The following is a 22,218-nucleotide window of genomic DNA, read 5'->3' as shown; positions in this document are numbered from 1 at the left end:
AAAGGAAAAAAAAAAAAAGTACTACAGATGTCACAATACACCTCCTTCCTTTCTGAATCTGCAAGATACTCATGCCGCAATACCATCTACTTCAACAGCAACCTGATACTCCCTCTTACTGGCATTAATTCTTCATCCCCACTTAGGGATGACTCCAAAAACATGGGAGTAACTTGGCCCATTAGAACAGAAATCCACCCCTGCCCTCCAGAGAGAGAAAATCCCAGGTATTTTTGTTCTCTGTAAGAGAACATCCAGTAGCAGGAACATACCTACCCATCCACTTTCCTATACCAAGACAAACAGAAGTTGTACTTTCTTAGGCTCCAAAGGAAAGTTGTTTGCATTATCCCAACTCTCTAACTTACTCTAGGTGCCACCAGCATTCCCAAATTGGCTAGACGGATGCCTTTCAGCAGTGAAAGCACCTCACCTAAGACACAAAGGGAAAAGGAGGTGCATGTGAGGAAAGTCACATGAGGAGAGACTCACATGAGAGAGACTTCTAACCCAAGGAACCAGGGCAAAACCTGACGGTTCCCACTGAGCACTATCATTCCATGCAGTTAAACCGTTGTTGTTGACCAAGGTGTATATCAATCCCTTAAATTTTGTTTAGAAGTACAGGCAGAAACAAAGCCTATAATTTAATGTCAAGTAACTTTTGAAGGTTAAATCCCACTTTCAGCTTCTAAGGAGACTGGAATTTCTGGCTATGTTTTTGAAATCATTATCTATTACTGAAAATTTAATCCTGGGTCCTACTAAGACGGTCTTTATCTTAAAAGTATCTTATTTAGATTCATCTGGTACTGGTTCTGCACACCACTAAGCAGTGGATCTCTTACAACGGTTCACAGCCCACCAAGAATAGCTTTTTCTAACAGGAGCAGCAGCTTTCAGCTTTATGACACACTATGCAAGCATGGAAGAGGAGACTTACCTTCGTCTTCATTTTCCCTCCCAATCTCATACTCCAACCCTGTTTCCTCTACTGATTTCCCCCAGTTGAGTTTACACACAGTAGTCATCCTCCCAGTTTACCTCTGCATTCTCACTTTGGAAGCCCCAGCCCAAACTCATAACCATAGAGCAGAATCATTCAGGTTGGAAAAGACCCCTAAGATCATAGAGTCCAACCATTAACCTAACACTGCTAAGTCCACCACTAAACCACGTCCCTAAGAACCACCTCTACACATCTTTCAAATACCTCCATGGATGGTGACTCAACCACTTCCCTGGGCAGCCTGCTCCATTGCTTGATAACCCTTTAATGGGTGACCCTTTCAAGCACCACATAAGCTTCTGTATAATAAAAGCACCTACATATGAGCTTTTACCCAGATGGAAAAAGAAATCCTTTCACAAGCAGAAGCAGGTGCTGTAAGCAGCCACAGCAGCAAGGCTGCCACGGGCCCAGTGCGGCAGGAGGATACTGCTTGATGGCTTTCACACTGCTTCATAGCAAGACTGTCTCTGTCTATCTCCTCCCTCCTTCCTTCTTCTGCAAAGGTCAGGCCAGGTCAACAAACACAGCCAGCTTGCCGCAGTGCTGCCACTGCTACCTACCACTTGAAGTGGCTTATGTACCACAAGCAATTTACCTAATACACTTTGGCACTGGCCTGCATCAACCAGTAATCCCTTCCAAGGGCCAGAAATCATACCCAGGAATACCAAAGATTTAACTGCTGCCTCAAGAATAATTTAGCTCACTGGGGAAATCTCTCGCCTTCAGAAGCTGAACCCCAAACGGTAGCAGAATAATACATTAACAGTAGCTTATATTCAACTGGAATAGTTCTGCTGAGGACTTAGCAGTCTCAGTCTATGTAATTACTTACCAAGACTTGGGAAAAAACAAGATACTTAAAAAAAAAACCCACAAAACAAAAACACCATTAAAAAACCATAAAATAAATACCCAAAGGAATAAAATACAATATTGCAGAAGTAAATCTAGCTCTCTATTTTCTAACTTTTTTCATTATTAGCTTTGTTACTCAACCCTTCATTTCCTCTCATCAGACTCTCTCCTTCCATTAAAATTTCTTGGACACTTCGAGTCTCTGATAACAGGTCAACGCCTACTCTTCATGTAGGTCACCATCTGGAACCCAGCTCAGGTCCCAGAGGATTAACCTTAAATTGGATTTGAGCATAGCTCTATATCCTACGAAGTCGTCACCTTTTATGCTTTAAAAATTAACCATCATTATCCTTATTTCCCAAATGAAGAATAGGAGGCAAAGTGTTACAACAACTAGCCTGATGTCGCTACGTAAACCTTACTGCTTCCACCCACTGCTCTCTACACTGAGCAGTACTGGCTACCCTGATATAATGCATATATTTTAAACTTTGCAAATTCAAGTGAAGCTAAAAAAAGGAACAAACTAGGGGGAAAGGAGGGCAAGACCCACCTGTAATTCTCAACATTTTCCTATAGCAACCAAAAACTTGATACTTGCCAAAGGAATTTTACATTCCTGTTATTAACAGAAACATTTCTGAAAGCAACAGTGGCAAAATATGGAAAAGTTAATGAATTCTATCCTACAGAACTGATTACAATATAATAAACAGATTTGGAAAAACATCGATTTTCCTGCACCCTTTTTACTGCATCATCTGAGTTTCACCATTTTGACTGTAGCTTCTAACATTTTCTTTTTACACACACACCTGTGAAACCATGATATTAAGACTGATAATAACTGAATGTTGTTCCATTTCTCTACCCCATGAACCAAAAGGAGAGGGATTCACATTTCTGTGGCGTCCATAAACAACCCGCCCTCCGTGACCTCCACCTTCCCCACACACACTCTGAGGACTTAATTTTGCTTTTTTTTGGAGGACAGTTGACAGTTTGAGCAAATGTGAATAATACACTGGTAAAATTAGCAGCGTTAATTCAGAGGATATATTTAGAACTAAATCTCACACTCTTAGGAGGATTTCTGCACTGTAAAAAACAAGCCTCCCCTCTAGTAGGGAACTATACTTCCTTATATGTCCACCATCAAAGAAGCCACAAAAGATAATTTTAAAGGCTAGAGGAAAAAAACCAAAACAAACGAAAACAAAAACACACCACTCATGCATGTTACCATCAGAGTAATATTACTCTGAAGTTTTCCTGGAATATACATGCAGATCTTAATGCTTACCAGTGTTTCTTCACATGCTAGTGAAGTCTGTCTGTAACGCAGTGACAGTTATATACTATTCATCCGAACCCCTATGTCACTTTTTTTTAGAAATATTCAGAAAATTGAAGGCCATTTGTCTGCTTTGAAAAAGCTAGCTGAAAGAGCTTATTTTAACCATAACTAACGCTTAAACAAACAGATACCAAATTAGGAGAGAAATCCATAATGCCCAGTACAGTCTTTTATCCCAGCTTTTCCTAATGAAAATATTTAGCTTTGCAAATAATTTCTGAAAAAAACCCACCACCATTAACAGCAGTTTATAACTGCCTCATTCTCTCACTGGCAATTCATTTCTAAGAAAGTTATTGTTTCTCCCCCCACTGCCTGTGCCAGAGAGAAAATAAGAGTTTAGTGCCCTGATGTTACTGCGATTTAGAAAATTTTATGAATTAGCACACGAATTAAATGAAAATGACAAATATAACTAAATCATAAGAGTAAGAAAATGTGAGTCATTAATCATAATAAATGCTTTAGAAGAATGTTTCTCATTCTGAAAGACCCTAAGTTCCTTTGCCAACTTATATATCCATCCTCCCTAGTATGAAACACAACACTTGCTACAAATGATATAAACAGTCTCAGGGTAAAAGACCTGATCCACTGCAGAGAACAGAACTGTAACCAAACTCCAACTTGCGGATTTGAGATAACTTCTGTAGTTAATCAAGATAAAACATGCTAAAGCATTCAAAACAAAAAGACAACAACACACACACACACACAAAATCCTTCCTTGGTAAAGTTTTGGGTGCTGATCACCAAAATTCTAAAAAAAATCAGTTTGGCATCTCAATTCCCCAACAATGTGGTTTACCTAGCACCTAAACGGGGTGCTGGTTCAATGCCAACATGCCTCCCTGGGCACCCACTGAATCTCCAGCACTACTGAGCACAACCTTCATGTTTAAACAGAGCATATCACATGACATAAGAACTGCAGTTATTTTAAGTGCTGCTACCTGTCTTGCTACCCGGTCTTCCGAGCACTAACTCCTAGACAGTATTAAAAGAGAAGAGGGGTTCAGTGTTTACAAACAACTAACAAGCTTAAACACAAGCAACAAGAAATACATTTCAGAGTTCGGTGATCACTTTTCTCTGCAAGCCATGAAAACTAGAAGACAGAGAGTTTGTATGTTCATTTTGTTTTCTGATGTGCACAGTTAGGAGTACAGAGCCAGAGGTGGGAGAGCAGAGAATGTTTCAACTGCCGCCTTTGATAATGGAAAGAATTTAATGTTTATAAATTTATTTCCAGTTGTTGGCTCATATATTTGGATATTTATAGTACTCATCACTATGGTATCCAAGCACATTAGCAGTCCTTTGACCCACACAAAACAATACAAAACTGTTTCTTCTCCGCTCTCCAACTTATTAAGAAACACCTCAGTTGTGGTATTACTAGCACAGCATGTTCCAGAAATTAAAAATAGAACTCTTTAAAAGCTAGACTCAGTTTCAGATCGTACTTTTTGACCAAAACAAGCAGTGAACAAAGTATATCATAAAAGCTGATGTGGGAGAAAACAGTTTACCAAGACCTGCTCTCTGTCTCTGAAATAAGGTCAGCTCCATAATCACTAGCTCAGAGCATCCAAATTGTCTACTTACAGAAGGTATTTAAATAAAAAATTTAAATTTGTCTACTGATGTTAATAATTGAAGTCATCTTTCACCCCAGAGAAACACAAGAGAGACATTTTGCGCAATGCAGTATCTAATGTGTTCTCCAGTGTTACCTAATAGTACCAGTAAATCCCTAACATAGCAAATTGTAATGGCATTCAGCCCACATCCAAGATACCAGGATGAAATCTGAAACTCTGCAAAGGGTAGCAATTTTAGAAGCTACATACAGATCTTCACATCACCACTCAAGTGGTAAAAGGCTATTAATGTATTTCAGCTTCAGAAGAGAGGTTGACACAAATGATTTTTGATAAATCAAAACTACCACACTTCACATTCCAGAAAATATTTTTATAATCAACCACGGCTAAATTCCCTTTTGCATCTTGAGCTAGCATTTGTAGGCAGATTAGGCGCAATTACAATATTGAAATGATGGAGCAGTGGAAATAGAACTGTATCGATAACAAAATTATGAATACCGAATGTTAAGAACTGCTTCTTAGCAGAAACCCCAAATATTTTTTATCCCCTCTTTCTGTACTGCACTTTATTTTTAGATTTTAATTTATATTCTCATTTATTACAGGCCAAAAATATTAATGATGTTAGAAAAACAAGCATGGTAACTGTGTTGTATGTATATACACACATACAAACTCTCATATAATGCTTATTAATGAAACTATCTATATAAGCACATACAAAAGATAAATTAAGTGATTTAACCAGCCTCACAAATCAGTAAGTTTCAGAGGGAAAAAACGTAATCCATGCTTCTCTAAGTCTGATATCTCTTCCAAAATACAGACCACCACATGTGTCATGCTCTCCATCAAGTCCCACACCTACCTCCCAACAGCTGGAATAATACCCTCTCATGTAAGTAATAGTCTAATTAGTGTTCTTCAACTTTTACAGTAAATTAAGGGTATACTATTCCCATGGGAGTACAGTACTCCCAGAGTCATATAAACATGAACTCTTTGCACATGTATTATTAATTCTACTAGACTATGCTATCTGCCAGAACTTAAGTAAATATTCATATACATTCATAATATTCCTACCTACACTCAAATTCCCATTCCATTCTAAAACTTCAGAAGTACTTATTTATGAGTTTCTGAATTTTCTCACATTCCTCATCTCCTTCCAAAATATTCCATCCCAATTTCCATTAAGGATTAAATAAATTTTAATTTCCATTAAAAAATTAAACTCAACGCATGGGTAAACACAAAATCTGCAATTTTTGCTATTCACTTGTTACATCTATATATATACACCACATCGTCATATCCTGCAAGAGTTTGATTATATCATTTACTGATATTAGCCTTAACACGTAGAAAAACAATGCAACTCTCTCAGACATCATTTTACAAAGGAAAACAAGGGAAAAGATCATCAAGAAAAGGACAAAAGTATTACGGAGCCATCTCAAAGATATTCTAAAAGCAGAAGTCCCACCAGTATGCATCAAGGTCTGTTTCTTCTCTTATTTATATCACATATTATTCATTGCCAAGAGATGATTCTCAAGACCCAAGTTTTACAGGAATTGAGCCATTAGTACCATCAGAAGTTACGACAAAGACCATAAAACAGGAAGTCTGGACAGAACTAGCCTTTCATCACTTTCCTTTTTTTAAGGAACTGAAAGAATAGAAGAGTAACAAACTGGAATAGTTGTGTCTGTAAAGCTAATCCAGCTGAGCATCCTGTACTGAAGTCCTCTACCATAGTCCCCTTAGCATCAAGGAGTAACATCACTTGAATACCAAGTCAGAGGCGTTTCATGGAAAGGTCTGAATGTGGAAAGCAGCCCTGTCCTCTGGACTACTTCAAGTCAGATTTGTCTTCCTCCTCTTCTCCCTCAAACCCATTAGGAGAGAGAAGATGGGGCAGTGATGAGACCTGACAAGAAATACTGAAGCTGGCGACACCGATGGGAGTTGAAAGGAGAAAGTAACATAAGATGAAGTTCAGACCCTCTGTCACAAGGACAGAACGTTTCCAGTTCTACAGAAGCCATGAATCACTTCGCTCAGGATTTTTTAGAAGCTATATTAGACAACAAATATCTAACCAACCTCCACAAAAAGCGCTATTGTTTTCTTCACAAGGGATTTTTTTTTTTTTTTCATCATGAGTACTTTTTCTCTGGTCTAGGTAGGGCAAAAGAGTTCTTCCACAAGCAGTATCACACAACAGAACAAGCTTTTTCAGTGTAACTTATAAACTTTAAAAAAAGCCATGATTTCCAAGACCTCATGTGCATCAAACCTGCAAATAGCTTGGCCTTCCATTCAGTTCCAATCCAGAACGATCTTTTGTGAATCTATGACCTCAGATTCACATAAGCATGAAAATAACTGCATTTCGGGGACAGATCTTTATACCCTGAAGATACTAACTTTTTTTTTTTTTTAAGTTCTCCTCCCAGCTACAAAATAGCTACACTTCGTATTAATTTTAGATCATGAAATTTAGGTATCTACACAAACCACTAGTGTGCATTACACACACATTTTGCACAGTAATAAATGCTGATTTTAAAATTATTGCTTTTAAGAATCCTATGAGAACACAAAGTTAAATGAAAAGATCATTATACTACACTAGACAATCTTTTATCTGCATGCTCCCTTTACTAAATACCTGCACCACGAACTTGCCAGTTCTTAGTTTACTACTGCCAAAGTAAAAAAAAAACAAAAAAAACAAAACCCCAAAACAACAAAACAAACGAAAAACTCAGCCCACCTAATTTGAATTCTGAATAGCCTGTAAAATTTCTTCAACTAGACTTCTTTCGGCTATTAGGATTTCTCTAACACATGAGGAGAACCACAAATGATGACTATGGGTGCCCTGGTGAATCCAACTCCCTTTCTATGCACTCTGAACTTGTTTTTAATTCACTTTTCAAGCTGACCTAATCATAGTTAAAACCTTGCCATCACTCTCAACAGCAAAGTACGAGTGCATAGAGACAGTTAACGCAGTGAGAAAGAAAAGAGTACTTCTAACCATATCACTTCTCAAAGGAAAAACCTACTCCAAAAATGCCTTTCACCCAGTTAAAAAGTAAGTGTCTGTTTCTTTAGAATTTGTATGTAAGATAGAACAATAAACTATAATCCTGTTCAGAATCTCTAGGTGCTCCTGTGGTAAAAACTTATAAATGGGAAAACTGAAAACCTCCTGACACTTCATACAAAAAATGCCATTGTTCAAATCAGCCTAGAAAGATTGCTCTGTTTTTGAAAATACAAGATATTTTTAGCCTTTGACAGTGATAGACTAACCCCAATGGAAAAGGATGTGCCACTAAGAGTTCATTCAATTTAAGAAACATGCAGAGGATGTTCAGTCTTCTGATTCACGGACGAACATCAAGAAAAAAAATCATCCTGTATACTTCAGAATAGCACCCCAAACACAGGGAGGCATGCATTGCTCTTCAAAGCAAGATATGTCAAAAATATACATATGTATTTAAACTCTGTTTTATAATATCTAGACTTGCTGAAAACTACAGAAGGTAAGACTGAGCCAGTACAAAGTTTTGGCCAGGAAAAAAAAAAAAAAAATCCTACAACCCACAACCTAGCCACCCCAGCCCCCAAAAAACATAAATACAAAAATGGCCAAAAGTTAAACTTATCGGCCACACTTTTCCTGGTAATAGCAGACAAAATAAGGGCCAATAACCAATGTCAGGCTGGACATTGGGGAAAAATTCTTCACAAGGACATCCTACAGCACTGGAACAGGTTACCCAAAGATGCTGAGGAATCTGTTGAGGTTTTCAAGAAATCAACCAAAGTTATGGCTGACATGGTCTGTATTGGTGATGGTCCTGCTCTGAGCACAGGGCTCGAAACAGTGACCTGCAGCAGTCTTTTCCAAACCACATTTCTATGATTCTACAGCATGAAAATATTCAGTGCAAATTAATTCTCAAGGAGACTAAAATCATTAAAAAAAAAAAGCCTGAATTAAACTATTTGCTTCCTATTTTCAGATAAGCAAGACTGTGGTATTTAAATTATTAAGCATCAGGTGAGTATCTACACCCAGGTAGAATTTGTCACAGGCATTCAGTGACAGGTATGCCATACATTTAAGAGGTGATAGTCATGTCACAGATACATTATTATTTGGCAAGATGAAAGCAGAATTTTTACCACTTCCATCCCTTTTTCAGAGCCATACTGTCAAGGAGAGCATGTTGTAATCTCAAAACAGGCATGTGCTTTCTTCCAGGACAGTAAGCTCATGAGGGGAAAAAAAAAGGCCTTCTGCAATCCACTGAATTTGTTAGCAACGTCCTTACAAACTTTCTGTTCAATGCCAAAAGAGAAAAACAATACAATAAATACCCAACTAGTCATCTTGAGGAACAAGAAATATATTGTAATGTACGGACAATTAACAAGGAGGGAGACACTAATATATGTTTTGGTAATCCATAAATGTAACAAATTACTAACACCTGCCAAGTATATTTTATTGGTACCACTTTTTCTGTTCCAAGGATTAAGTGTCTGGAGGAACAGCAGCACAGAGAACAGTACACAGAAGAGGATGCAATTCCTGAACACCACAGGAATACCAGACATACACTAAAGAAGAAATTGACCTAAAATTAGAAAAGTTACTCCTGTATCTTTTTTAAGAACCCTCAGGTTCCTACTAATCCAACAGAATTAGACCACTAACACAGTCTTTGGTCTAGTCCTTCACCACCATAACACTGTTATCCCGGTTTACAAAACCAAATTAAATTTTCTCAGAACTACATTGATTCTGCATGAGATTAAAAACAACAAAACAAAACAAAACCATGAAACAAAATGCAATCCAAATCTACAATTATCTTTACCAAGCCATGTACTAACATACCACGTCTCTGAAAAACATCTTTCTAGTTTTCATTGTTATTAGAAGAAATTTAGAAAAAGCTGCACAGAGAACTGCTGCCTGAAAGTTTTTGCATTAGAGGGAATAAAGCACATTGCATTTTTTCTTGGCAATCACCCTTCTCCCTTTAAGAACATACATAATTTTATTCTTACATATACACCAAAACTGCCTTTTGATATTTTTTCTGATCTTTCTAGTTAATAGACATTTTTAAAACAATAAACACACACACACAGAAGATACGCTTTAGTTGTATGCAACTAACATTTCCTACTAGCATTGCCTCAAAGCATTTTTCTGCAGAAAAAGCTTGACTATTTACTAAAAAGCCATTCATTACATAAGTTGCACTTGTTTTCATAAGCAGAATGAGGCATAAACTTTTTGACCACTTACGGAGGATAACTGCAATACAAGAACATAAAATTGCAGCGGAAAAATCATCTTTAATGGAAGCTTTTTCCCTCCAACAATTTCAAAGTAGTCGAGAGGCAAGAACATATTTTAAGAGGTTTATTATCAATAGACGGTACTAAACTAAGCCAGCAAAGCTTCACAAAGCCTCCATGTGGTCACTTCACCAGAGGATTTGCTACCACTGTGGGGGTGGGGAACATGGGAGGATTTCACAGTAAAGAAAGGAGCTGTGGGGTTCGCCTGGGGGTTGTATAAAACACCCCACCACTAACAGGAAGAACAAAAAAAACCCTAAGCCAAATCAAGACACAAGTTTCCTCACAGGGGCCAATATCCTGCCATCCACGGGTCAGGGCTCCAGAATGTCACTCTAGACAAGAACAAGTCCAGGATCTACATCCAGAAAAAATGCATGACTTTAAGCCAAATTTTAAGTGAAACAAAAGGAGCATGACAGGCAGGAAACTGAGGAGTTCGAAGAGCAGCAAGCAAGACTTATTACACAAATAAAAATATATTAAAAACCCCACATGATAAAACCTACTCTTTTGAAGTTCAAATGTTCTTTTTTCAGTACCATTGATGTCATAATGACACAAAGCAAAAAAAAAAAAAAAGGTACTTTTTTTAATTGAGACATAGCCTCAGGTTTTCTTAGCAACTTGCTTAGAACTGCAGCATATTTAGATGTCCTACCCGTAGCATGATGCTTTTGCTCTTTTATTGTTAAGTTAGAGGTGAAAAGAGTTTTTCAAATGAAACAGGGAGAAACAGACAAGGGTCCCAGCTCTCACCCTGCAATCAAAAGGCTATTTACTGCTACATTTCAATGACCATCCTGCAGCCAGCAGGGAAGACAGGGCCTCCAGTTTTTAGGCTTTTTTTTTTTAATTTCCTGGCAGCACCAACACTATTGATACTATCTAGATCTTAATAACAGAGCCACAAGAAAATAAGTCTTAAGCAACAAGTTCATTTCAGCCCAGTTCTGAATTCAGCGAAGCTCTCAACCCAAATACCAACTGCTGATCCTCAAGACAGGTCACCTGGTGCTACCTGGTATATCCAAATGAACACAGTAAACAGTTCATATGGTGTTGGAAAAACTGAACAAGACAGACTTGTCTCTGCGATTTGTATCACCAAGACTATGCTTCAGACTATTTACAGACTTATTCCAAGTTATTTTAAAATAGCATCCACAATATTACCTTTTGTATGCAGCTGTAATGCTAAATTTCAAATGGAGGAATATCTACCTGGGAGATGTTCTCACCTCCACTCTCCTGATATATTTCATAACAATTCCTCTTAAATACAAGTAGATTTTGAAATAAGAACCACCTTCTTTCACCACATCCCTAAAACATTGCTACTGCTAAGAACAAAGAACAGTACAACTATAAGCTATCAAAGAAATTCACTTATACACTTCTGCATTGGAAAGTCTTTTTTTCTTCCATTAAGACACAACATTAATGATGAATTCACTTTAGCACATGCTCATTGTTAGATTTTCTTGAGTCTCAAATACTTGTATTTGCAATGAATTAATGACATGCTACCTCTACACTTGTACTTTTTGCTGAAAATACAGATGAACTGTAAACTTGGGTAAATCGGCTATTACAAGTACGCAAGTGTACCTAAAGAAACACACAAATCCTCAAGTCTCCAAAACTTCACTAAAATTACATTGTAGCACTCAGTATGAGGCTATGACAAAGGGTCACAGATTGTAGGTACTGTGGAGATGAAACACACTAACTGGACTTGACACACCAAAAAAAAGTTTTTATCTGAGCATACATTAAGGTAGAAATGAGTGTGTTGAATAAAGACTAAGAGCAAAGCCTAAGCCCTCCAGAAATAGGTAGTGTTGCAAAACTGTTAAAAACCAGGGATTTAGAAACATTTCTATGGGGGATATAACCATTTTTCTCTGTAAAGTCTTGAGCAAGAACTCCAGGCAGCAGCAACGGGTATTTTCTTGCTCAGCAAGAGGCTATAAGCAACTCACGGCCTACATCCTGAATCACTACGGCCTACCACCAAGTACACGACTTTGTCTATAATGGAAAGCATGAAAAAGGAGTCCTGTGATTTTTTCAAATAAGGCTGCAAATGCTAATTGAATATGTACCTTAAGTACTAAGTAGCTACAGAATGTTTCCAGTGTTCATACAAAGGTAGTTTAAGGCTCAAATTGTTCCCCTCTCTTGCTGCTCTGAAATCAATCTCACTCCTGTTTGCTTCATGAGATTCTGAGTTACAGAGCTGATGAATGCAGGCCAAAGAGTATTCTTTGACATAACAGTAGCAAGGAAAAGTGCTCCAGGAAATCTCTCAGCAAAGATGTAAAATGCTTGACATGCCCAGGCCTCGTGATATTAACCTAAATATAGACAGGATCATTGTATGATGCTCCCATCAGAATCCCAGATATTCACCACGCTCCAAATATACAGATTACAGGACATACTAAAAATAACGCCCCAAAATTTCACCTGAGCATGATGCAAATGATATGAAATAAGGGGCAGAGATTGTACTGGATTTGGCTAGGACAGAGTTAATTTTCTTCATAGAAGCCCCTATGGTGCTGTGTTTTACACTGGTGACCAAAACAGTGTTGATAACATACCAGTGTATTAGCCATTGCTGCAGAGTGCTTACACAGCATCAAGGCCTCTGCCACCCCAGTGAGGGGGTGCACGAGAGGTTGGGAGAGGACACAGCTGGGACAGCTGACCTGAAATACCAAAGAGATTCCATACTATACAATGTCATGCTCAGCAATAAAACTGGAGAGCAGGTTTTTTCCCAAAGTATTTGTTGCTTGGAGACTGGCTGGGCATCAGTCTGCTGGTGGTCTCTGTGCATCACTTGATTTTTGTTTGTTTTTTCTTTCACTTATTAGACTGTCTTTTTCTCAGCCCACAAGTTTGGGGCTTTTTCCTTTCTTTTGCCGTTCTGATCCTCTCTATCCCACTGGGGGAAAGTGAGAGACTATGGGGGTGTTTACCTACCAGCAGGGGACAACCTCCCACACCATCTCAAACACATTTCATTCTAATATAACTCAAACGGCGCCATAGCTTCCAAAATACATATGACAGAAATAACTTTTTGCACAGTATCAAAGTGAATGCTGTCAAATCCTAAGTAAGCGCAATTTATTTTCACCAAGTAACTTCCAATTAGAACAATGAGAAATTGTCTTTCTAAAAACCAAGTACTGATGTTAGGTGAAGGCAAAATTCATGGAGTTCCTTGGGCAGAACACTCCCACTAGCTGGAGAAAAATCCTGCTAGTATTTTTTATGCCAGACAAACTGAGCATGTGCATACTGTGAGCTTGTTTCTATGGAGAAACTATCACAAAAGAAGGCAAAGTAAGAAGTTAAGGCAGCATCTATTTCTCTCTGCAGAACATTCACACCCGGAACTACTGAGTGCCTTTAGTTTAGTTCAAGTCAATTTAAAATTCAGAGTACACAGGTTCACACAGGGAGTATGCCACTGTCATTTGAAGTAACTGCTCCATGTCTTATTTTAGTGGAAATCTATTAGCATCATTTTTCCTATCCATTAAATCCTGTAAATAGATCACTAGAATTCTGAAATAACCCATGTTTAAATTTGGTTCAAATCCTACCAAAAAAGCCTCAGAAAATAAACAGCCAAGCTCTGAGCATCAATATTTATATTCCCCTTAGAAATATAGAGAGGGCAGGACACTGCTTTACAACCTGAGACTTGGCAAGCAGGGAGGAAGGAAACCAAGGAAGAACGACTCAAACATAATTATTTCCTACCCTCCAAATAATCAAGCTACTTCACCAAACTTATGCCAGTACTTGCCAGCATCCAAAGGCATAGAGATTAACCTCAACTCAATTAAGTTCAGGGACTTCTCTGAAAACCCATCATCTTCCAAAATTATTGAGAACAGTAGATGACCAGAACAAAAGCACACCGCCAGCTCTCAAGATCTGGGATCCTTGTGCTGTTGCACCTTCCCTACGTCAAAACTGATAGTGCAAACTAGTGTTTGACCTGTACACATTCTCAATCCCATTATTTTTAGCAGCATGCTAAACTAAAGAAAGAACCCCCCCACAAGATACTCAGATTTTGCCTCCTGAAGTTCAATTCTGCCTTTCACTATATTGAATAGCCATATTTACTACCTTTTCTTTTTTTCCCTTCAGCCAAAAGAAAAAAAATGTGTTAGAATACCATGCTCAGGACCTGCTGGAGGAACAGCACCTGAAATAGCAAAATCAAGTAACTTTGGAGCTGGCTGTACCATGTTCCCTGGCGTATCAAGAAATGCTACAGTTAAATTGAACTGATTAGATTTTTTTTAATTTGTTAAAAAGGTAACATATTCAGTTCAAAATGAGGACAAGAGACCCCTCTGGGTCTCATAACATTAAAACAAATTCCTATTCTATCAGTTAAGTATTCCAGAGAAGTAATATCTACACAAAATGCACTGACAACATATCAAGCATGCTGCATCTAGTCCACGATACTCCCTGAACTACCACTTGTTAAACTCCTCTCCCAAAGGCAACCTCTATATAGAGCTATGGAACAGCATTTTAAATTGTGAACAGGTCACACTTACTCAGATTTCTATATGAAGAGAGAGGCAACTACCCACCTGTCTTAAATCAACATTTCTACCAGGGGGGTTAAAAAAGAAGTTTTCTAAAAAATTTAACTTAGCAGAACATCAACTCCCCAGTAAAAAAGTAGTAACTGTGATCCTCTGCATCCAATCTCTCTTTTCCAGGAAAGAAACATTTTATGAATTCTCGTGCCTATTAATTTGCAACCAGAAATGCTAAATCAAGAATCGTATTTAATAGTAAGGGAGAAAGATCTGCTTTATAAGGAACTGCACAGCAAGCTTATCTGATGGGCCTTGTATCTTGTCACGTCAATATCTAGTTCTTATCCCTCCTGTCCAAAAGGCAAAACTCAAAACACACACAGGGGAAAGAGCTCTGCTGAGGTTTATAGCCCATTTAATTTCTAATAAGACCCCGATTCTCTAATTAGGTAACCCAAATAAAAACAGTCTCAAAAATGCTTAAAACATAGACTTCATGTTTCTTATGTAAATGGTACTGAGAGAATGGTTATACAGAGACCGATAAATGACTGACACAGGTGTCACAATGGTTATTAAAAATTCTAAGTATAAATGCAGTTATTGCTGATGGAGACTAGGAAATGTCGTGCTTCATGAATACGTTGCACATTTCCATACAGCATCCCACACCTTCTTCCTAACAGGCATTGTAAATTCTAAAAGATGCACTTCAATCTAGACATGCATTTAATGTAGACAGAGGATTAGAGAAGTCAAAATTTAGAAGTTTACCACAATCTGCTTCCATTTGAAAGACTTCCGAGTTGCACAAAGATAAGATACAAAAATCTTGTAACTGAAAGTTTTTAGAACTTTATACCTGTAGTTTTTCATTACAAGAGAGGCTACCCACCCCCCCTTAACTTTGTTTCCTCTTATAGCCTCAGTTCTAAAATAGTAACAATCTTTTGGTCAAACCCTGAAGTTTAAGAGACAATCTAAACCTAAAGACCTATACACAGCACAACTGTTAGATGTTTAATGTTGGGAGCTGTCTTTTGTCCCTATAAGCATAAGCCACAAATGTTATGCCTGCCGATTTCAGAGTTGCCAGTGAGAAGGAAAACAAGAACAAGCCCATTCAGATAGTCTTCACCAATAGTTGATCAGTTGTTGGCCACCAACTAAAACCTTTTCTTCCACATGATTCACCCTGAAGACAACCAGGGTTCTACCAGAAATGCAGGAATTTTAAAACAGTTTCATAGGGCTCTACATTTCACTTCCATCGTATTTCTTAACAGAGAGTATGACGTTTTTCTGAAGACTCAGCTGCAGTCAATGCCCAAAAGGAAACTATTCAGTCAGTCTTGTACACATTAAGTTGAAAACAGTAATAACAGAGTTGACTTACAAGCAGAGGTAAGTTTAAAAAGAAAAGAACCTGCAAAAGACTGTACCAAAATCTTTTCATCCTCCATACAGAATACAGCAATTATTTTTATCTCGCTCAAAAGCTGATCTGAATCCAGAACCACTTACTGACAGGAAACAAACAAAACACCCAGCCACATTAACTGCCTTTTTTTTAATGCCTTTTTATCCTTAAATTAAGAGCAGTCTGAATTAAAAGGTTTATTATCTATTCTACCCAAATTAACATACCCATATTTACAGCTTCTACATTTCTCTATTCAGCTTCCCCCAGTGCACATCAATATTGCTCAATTTCAACAATGAAAGTCCACTAGTTATTTCATTTCCTAATTTTCCTACCTTTACACAACCTAATATACAGACAACAAACTGAACACATTTTGACATAAAAGATTTCTCTTTCTCTTGTCTTTGTCAAAACACATCTCCCCTCCAAACGGTAGAGCTTTAAGCCAAACACAAGAGCTACTTGGCATTATTCTGTAAACCCTGGACTTTCAAAAAGAACAAATGCTCCTGGAATGAAGTATGAGTAAGAAGATGAATCTAAAGGAACACTTAAGATGCAAGGAAAACCAGTAAAAACAGATTTTAAATGCATCTAAGCTCCATTCCCTGCACCAGCATATTTACTAGTAACTACACATCTGTACAAATGAGTTCATTTGCAACTTCCAGAATTATAGTAGATGTTAATGTTAATTCTGAAAATAAGTTTTTTATTTTTAGTAGGCATAATAGAAAGGAAATAGCAAGGCCACATTTCATTCTCTAAGCATTGTTAAAAATTGTAATGATCTGCTGACTTGTGAAAAAAATTCCCCTCTGAAAAATCCCCAAGGGCTTCTTCCGAAGCACCACATTGAGAGCAGATGGCCAGCATCAACTCTGCAATTACCAGTCTGGCCTGGCAGTCTCACAGATCACAATGATACTCTTCTCTCCTCATGGATGTGGGGAGGGGGCAGGTCAAGAGATGCAGATCAGTAAATATCATAGGCAACAGCACTTTCCACTAAAAACGTACGCATACATTCAGTTTCCAAACCTGTCATATGCTCCCCTCCTTCCATTAACTTTCACTTTACATTTAGGTTTCCCTCCTTTTTTCTTTAACATTTTCTTTTCTGATACTGAAAGTTTTTCAAAAAAGGTGGCAGGAAATCAATAACATTAAGGATACAGTAGAACTGACCATTGTCAAGCATTGCCAGAGGCGCAAGCTTCATGAACTATCTGGTTTTGCAACTTTTCTGCTCTTTATTTTACTTTGAGAAACCTCTAAAGCAGCTCATAACAATGATCTATTAAAAGCATGCAAATGGACAGAGTTATTAATTAACTGTTAACAAATGCCTATCAAACCTGTGATTGTATGAGTGTGCCATCATCCCCCCACCCCCAAGAACAGTTGTTCTGTTCTCCTCTGTAGCCAGAAGGACATCTGATGAGGAGGTGCTGTTTCATTTCCTCTCCTTCCTCCCACCCCTCAAATGGAGAAGCCCTCAAAGGAGGGGGGAGGGGAGAGCATGTTTTTAATTCAAATGCTGCATCTTAAAATACTATTGTGCAAGACTTGGGTGAGACTTATTGTAAATCTATATACATACACCATGAGAAAGCTTTACTCCCCCTACATCTCTTTTATATTAAAAAAAAAGGCAATAAGACTTCTGCATTAATAACCATTTACTATTTCAGTTCTACACCCAAGAATTTGAGTAAAACCTTTATTTTGCCAAAGTCAATAAAGGTTCAGAAATGAAAGTCAGCAGAAAGAAAGCGATGAGGACTCTCCTACCGAGTTCCTTTCCAACTGACAGATGCAACAGGAAGAGGTTGGAAAGGATTTCCTCATGCGCAAAGAGGCCTGACAGACTTAACTCTGAGGCATTCGGACCTCTCCTCAGGAATGCTCAGCCCCCCTATAGAGACTTCTGTCTCTTACATTGATTCAGCATTCCTTACTTCATTTCTACTAATTCTTCCTGTTCTTCCTCATTTCAGCTACCCCTTTTGAAAAATTTACCGGGCATAGAAAGGCGTTGGAAAAAAGTATATCACAGTCCTGCTGTCATTACCTTAGTCTTGAAAAATCTTACTGAGAAATAAGGCTGTGCAAGAAGAAAACCTCAAGCTTACTGCCTAGTCTCTCATTCAGGCTTAGTTCTAGTGACACATTCCACAGGGAGGGTGCCAATGTTATGGAGATACTGCTACGATAGAGGCTGAACCCCTCCCTGATAAGATCAACTTTGAGTAATCATGATTTAGATTTATTTGATTTTCCTTAAAGATCTTTGACTATGTGTCAAATGCCATGCAATAAAACGTAAACATATTTCCCACCAGAAGAAAGAAATGAGAAGACAACACGCCCCATTTTCCTCCCAGTCCCAACGAGTAAGCTTTCTTTGCTGACACACACAATAAATACCAGAAAGCATTGTCTTTTCATTAACTCCCTCAAAAGTTTTTCTGCTTTTACCACTCGTTTATCAAGTACTGTGGTACGGGATATTACTTCTCTGTATAAATCTGGTGCTTCTTGTAACTGCAATTATCAAAAGATCTAACACAAGTAGTGGCTTTGTGGCAGAAATGCAAGTTAATGCACACAACTCATGCAGAAGTAAATTAATTAATCCCACCAAAACAATTACTTGGTCCAGCCAGGAAAACAAAGAACTGCACGCGCTAAACAGCTTTGGAAAAGTACCATTATTTTGGGCAACATACCTTTGAGACATTTTGGATCGTTTCTCCCTCAGAAACATCCAAAACTGAACAGTGTCAACTCACCTTCCACACTATCAGAACAGGAGGTACCAATCCCAGTGTCCCCGCTGTCGGAAGCTATACTGTGTCTTCTGACAGGATTGCTCTGACTGCTTGATGAAATGGTTGTGGACTGCCACAGGGATTCAGTACCAGGTAACCATCCCACTGAGGAATAATCTGAGCCTATAAAGAAGGAAGCCAGAAGTCTGTCATTACAGATACAGTACAGATGTCAACAACAAAATACCGATCAAGATGAAAACTGAATCCTATGTTTCACAGTTCAGGTTTGAACCAGACTCTGTGCCAATGTTTTGGGGTATTTTTTTTATTAAAATACTTTTGCTAGGTGGAAGCTTCTCAAGAAGTTCCAGTGAATACATTTTTCTTATTTAAACACATGACTCTTAAACTGTTCTTGCACTAACTTTAACAAGATATTTATCATATGATTCCTATCCTAGAATTGATTCTCAACTCACAGCAGAATTTTGCATTGCAAGCGTCTAAATACAGGTCAGAGAGATGAATGAATTTTAGAACAGAAACGAGTTGAAGATTTGAACAGTTAAATACAGTCATTAAATTGTTAACACTGATAGCTAAAGTAACTCATTATGTTTCACTGTTATCAATAGTTTTCAGTTATCAAAAGATTGTTTCATTTTGGCCATTTTTTTAATTTTATTTAAACAATCTTTAAAATACTAAGTTTTAAAGCACAATTCAGAGCAGCAAATCATTCCTCTGACTGAGGAATTTTTGAGAATGTGTGGCCTACTTTATAGTCAGTCTCCAAGGAAAATGCCCTACAGAGTACAACCCCAGAGAACCACTGCAATTTCCAATAGCCAATATCTAAACCTGAGCATTGTTTATAGGCAGAATACCGATCAGCATGTTTGCACTCCAAACCAGCAGAGCCACATAAAGAACCTTGGAAAAAAGCATGGCCTGCACTTGATTTTATATATAATCACATACATACACCCCCTCTAGCAGTTGGCTTTGCACAACACTTTCAGCAGGAAATGACTCATTTAGAAGTATCAGTTCACATACAATGTCTCTTATGCGACATGTGGTTATTTTTAGGTTATTTAAACGTTTTCAGCAGTGTCCATCTAAATTCATAAGAGCAATTTGCCTCTGCAATGACATCTGCAGATCATTGCTATTTCCAGCTGTACTTGTTTCCCAGTAAATTAAATAGTTTAGAAAAGGATGTAAAAGTGAATACATATGTGTATGCACATATAACCCACATACACATATATGAGTACATACATACTCCCCATATAGCAGCCAAATCACTAGACCTACTAGCCAGAGTGGTAACAGCTGCTTGCCAAGTCACTTGTAAACTCATGAATATAGTACATGCTTCCTTACTGTGTGCACTATTTAACTGTAACATGACATCTAAGGAAGTCTACTTTCTGTAAGTAGGTTCTTGGAGGTCTTAGATATGCCTGTCCATCTCACTTGTCTCAACTACATTCTTCTTTGAGATCACTGCCTCTTTTTCCCTTTAACACATTTTCCTACCTTTTTTTCCTTCCCCGTCATTCTACTTTAGCCATACCTTTTGCAATGTATTTTCTTCTCTTCCCTAAACTTTTTGCTTTTCTTCCCCAAACTCTTAAACTATTAACTTTTAATTATTCCACTGAGTGGCTTTCAAGTCCCAGGGTAAGGTAGCAGAACAGAAGACCAGAGAAGCCAGACATGAACGCAATTGCCCGTGTCTCACCTGTGGCTCACCAGTCACACCCTGTAAGGAGATCCCAGCCAAGACCCTAAGCAAATACTACTCCGGGTGTCGTTCTTCATACCATCCTCTCTGTGTCGTCATCTAACATACTGAAATGTGATAAGTTTCGCATACAGCTAGCAGGAAACTGGGATGTTTCTTCCCCCCCCTACCACCCAGCACATTTTTCACTAAACACTCTGGCTGCGTTGGGAGCAGTAATTTTTCCATCCCTCCCTCTAAATAGGTCTACTTTACACAGGAGTTCCACTTCACGCTTCTCAAGCTGCATCGAGCTATTCCAGCAAGAGCAAAGTTGACTTATGGGAGCCTAAGCTAATTAAGCCAGAGATAGTTCTGATTTAGAAGACATTTATAATACATTTATAGAAGAGAAATTTAGTTTCATTTACCCTTTATTATGCTGTTCTCCACAATACAACTCTTTGGTGACAGTTCATCTTTTATAGCACTAAACAAGTGTTAAAAGATAATGCTACCACCTACTGCACATTAAATCAACAGAGCATTAAGTGTCAGAAACTCTTTAGACCTTTTGGCTGGACAAGTGTTCAGTAGGTGAGCCTACAACCATCCATATGCAGACCCCCAAAAAGGAGAGAGAATTTTAACTCTGATGGAACTTACAGTAATAAAAGCTAAAAATATAACAGAACAAGAGAGTAATTTAGGTAGGAAAGGACATTCGGAGGTCATCTAGTCCAACCCCCACCCCAAAGCAAAGCTAATTAAATCAGGCTGCTCAGGGTCACGTCCAGCTGAGTCTCAATCACCTCCAGGGACACAGATTCCACCACCTCTCTGGGAAGCCTGTTCCAGCATTTAACCACCCCCAGTGCAAAGAAGATTCTCCAAACATCTCATCAGAGTCTCTCATGATCCACATGGCGCTTGTTGCAACATACCCCAAGAAATGCAACAACATAGTACAACTAGACTCTACAAAAAGGACTAACGTGCTGAGAGGCACAAAGTAATTCCCACCAGGATCTCTATAGGTATTCTAAGTTGAGGAAATGAAAAGCATCACAAAACACCCTACTATAACCTACTCTGAATTTTACACCTACACACAGACAGCTTGGGGACACACCACACCCCAACTGTGGTGCTGAAGCGTAGGTCCAGGAGGACTTGCTGTCACAAGACAAAATGAACACGACATTTTCTGGAGCACCTTTGCATCCAGGGGCAGTACAGCATTTCTAAATAAAGCCTGATTCTTAAGCTGGTAGGCCTGGAAGAGGAAGTGCTGGTATACATGCACATCTACACACAGATGAGCATGAGGCCAGCAAGAGCTTATTAGCTTTGGCTCGGCACAGGCTTCCCAGATCCCATCTGGCTCTCCAGAGAAATACTCAAGTCTCTCTACACCATGCTCCGGGCTCCAGAAGAGTCTCTTCACTCAG

General features: G+C 38.4%; 1 protein-coding gene across 3 annotated transcripts in view; it reads right to left on the bottom strand.

Moving 5' to 3' along the window:
- CEP85L (centrosomal protein 85 like) overlaps positions 1-22,218 on the bottom strand; it is a 152,940-nt gene that overhangs the window by 81,507 nt on the left and 49,215 nt on the right. For all 3 annotated transcript variants that reach the window (XM_054194337.1, XM_054194336.1, XM_054194335.1), the window contains one exon: positions 19,054-19,215. Coding sequence is in view for 2 of the 3 variants with exons in the window: in XM_054194336.1 (XP_054050311.1) it covers positions 19,054-19,215 (162 nt within the window). In the remaining variant the exon portion in view is untranslated. The remainder of the gene's footprint in view (positions 1-19,053; positions 19,216-22,218) is intronic.

The sequence above is a fragment of the Rissa tridactyla genome, chromosome 3, assembly GCF_028500815.1.
Source record: "Rissa tridactyla isolate bRisTri1 chromosome 3, bRisTri1.patW.cur.20221130, whole genome shotgun sequence".
In the NCBI taxonomy this organism is placed as follows: domain Eukaryota; kingdom Metazoa; phylum Chordata; class Aves; order Charadriiformes; family Laridae; genus Rissa; species Rissa tridactyla.
This window is presented reverse-complemented; position numbering and strand designations above follow the sequence as displayed.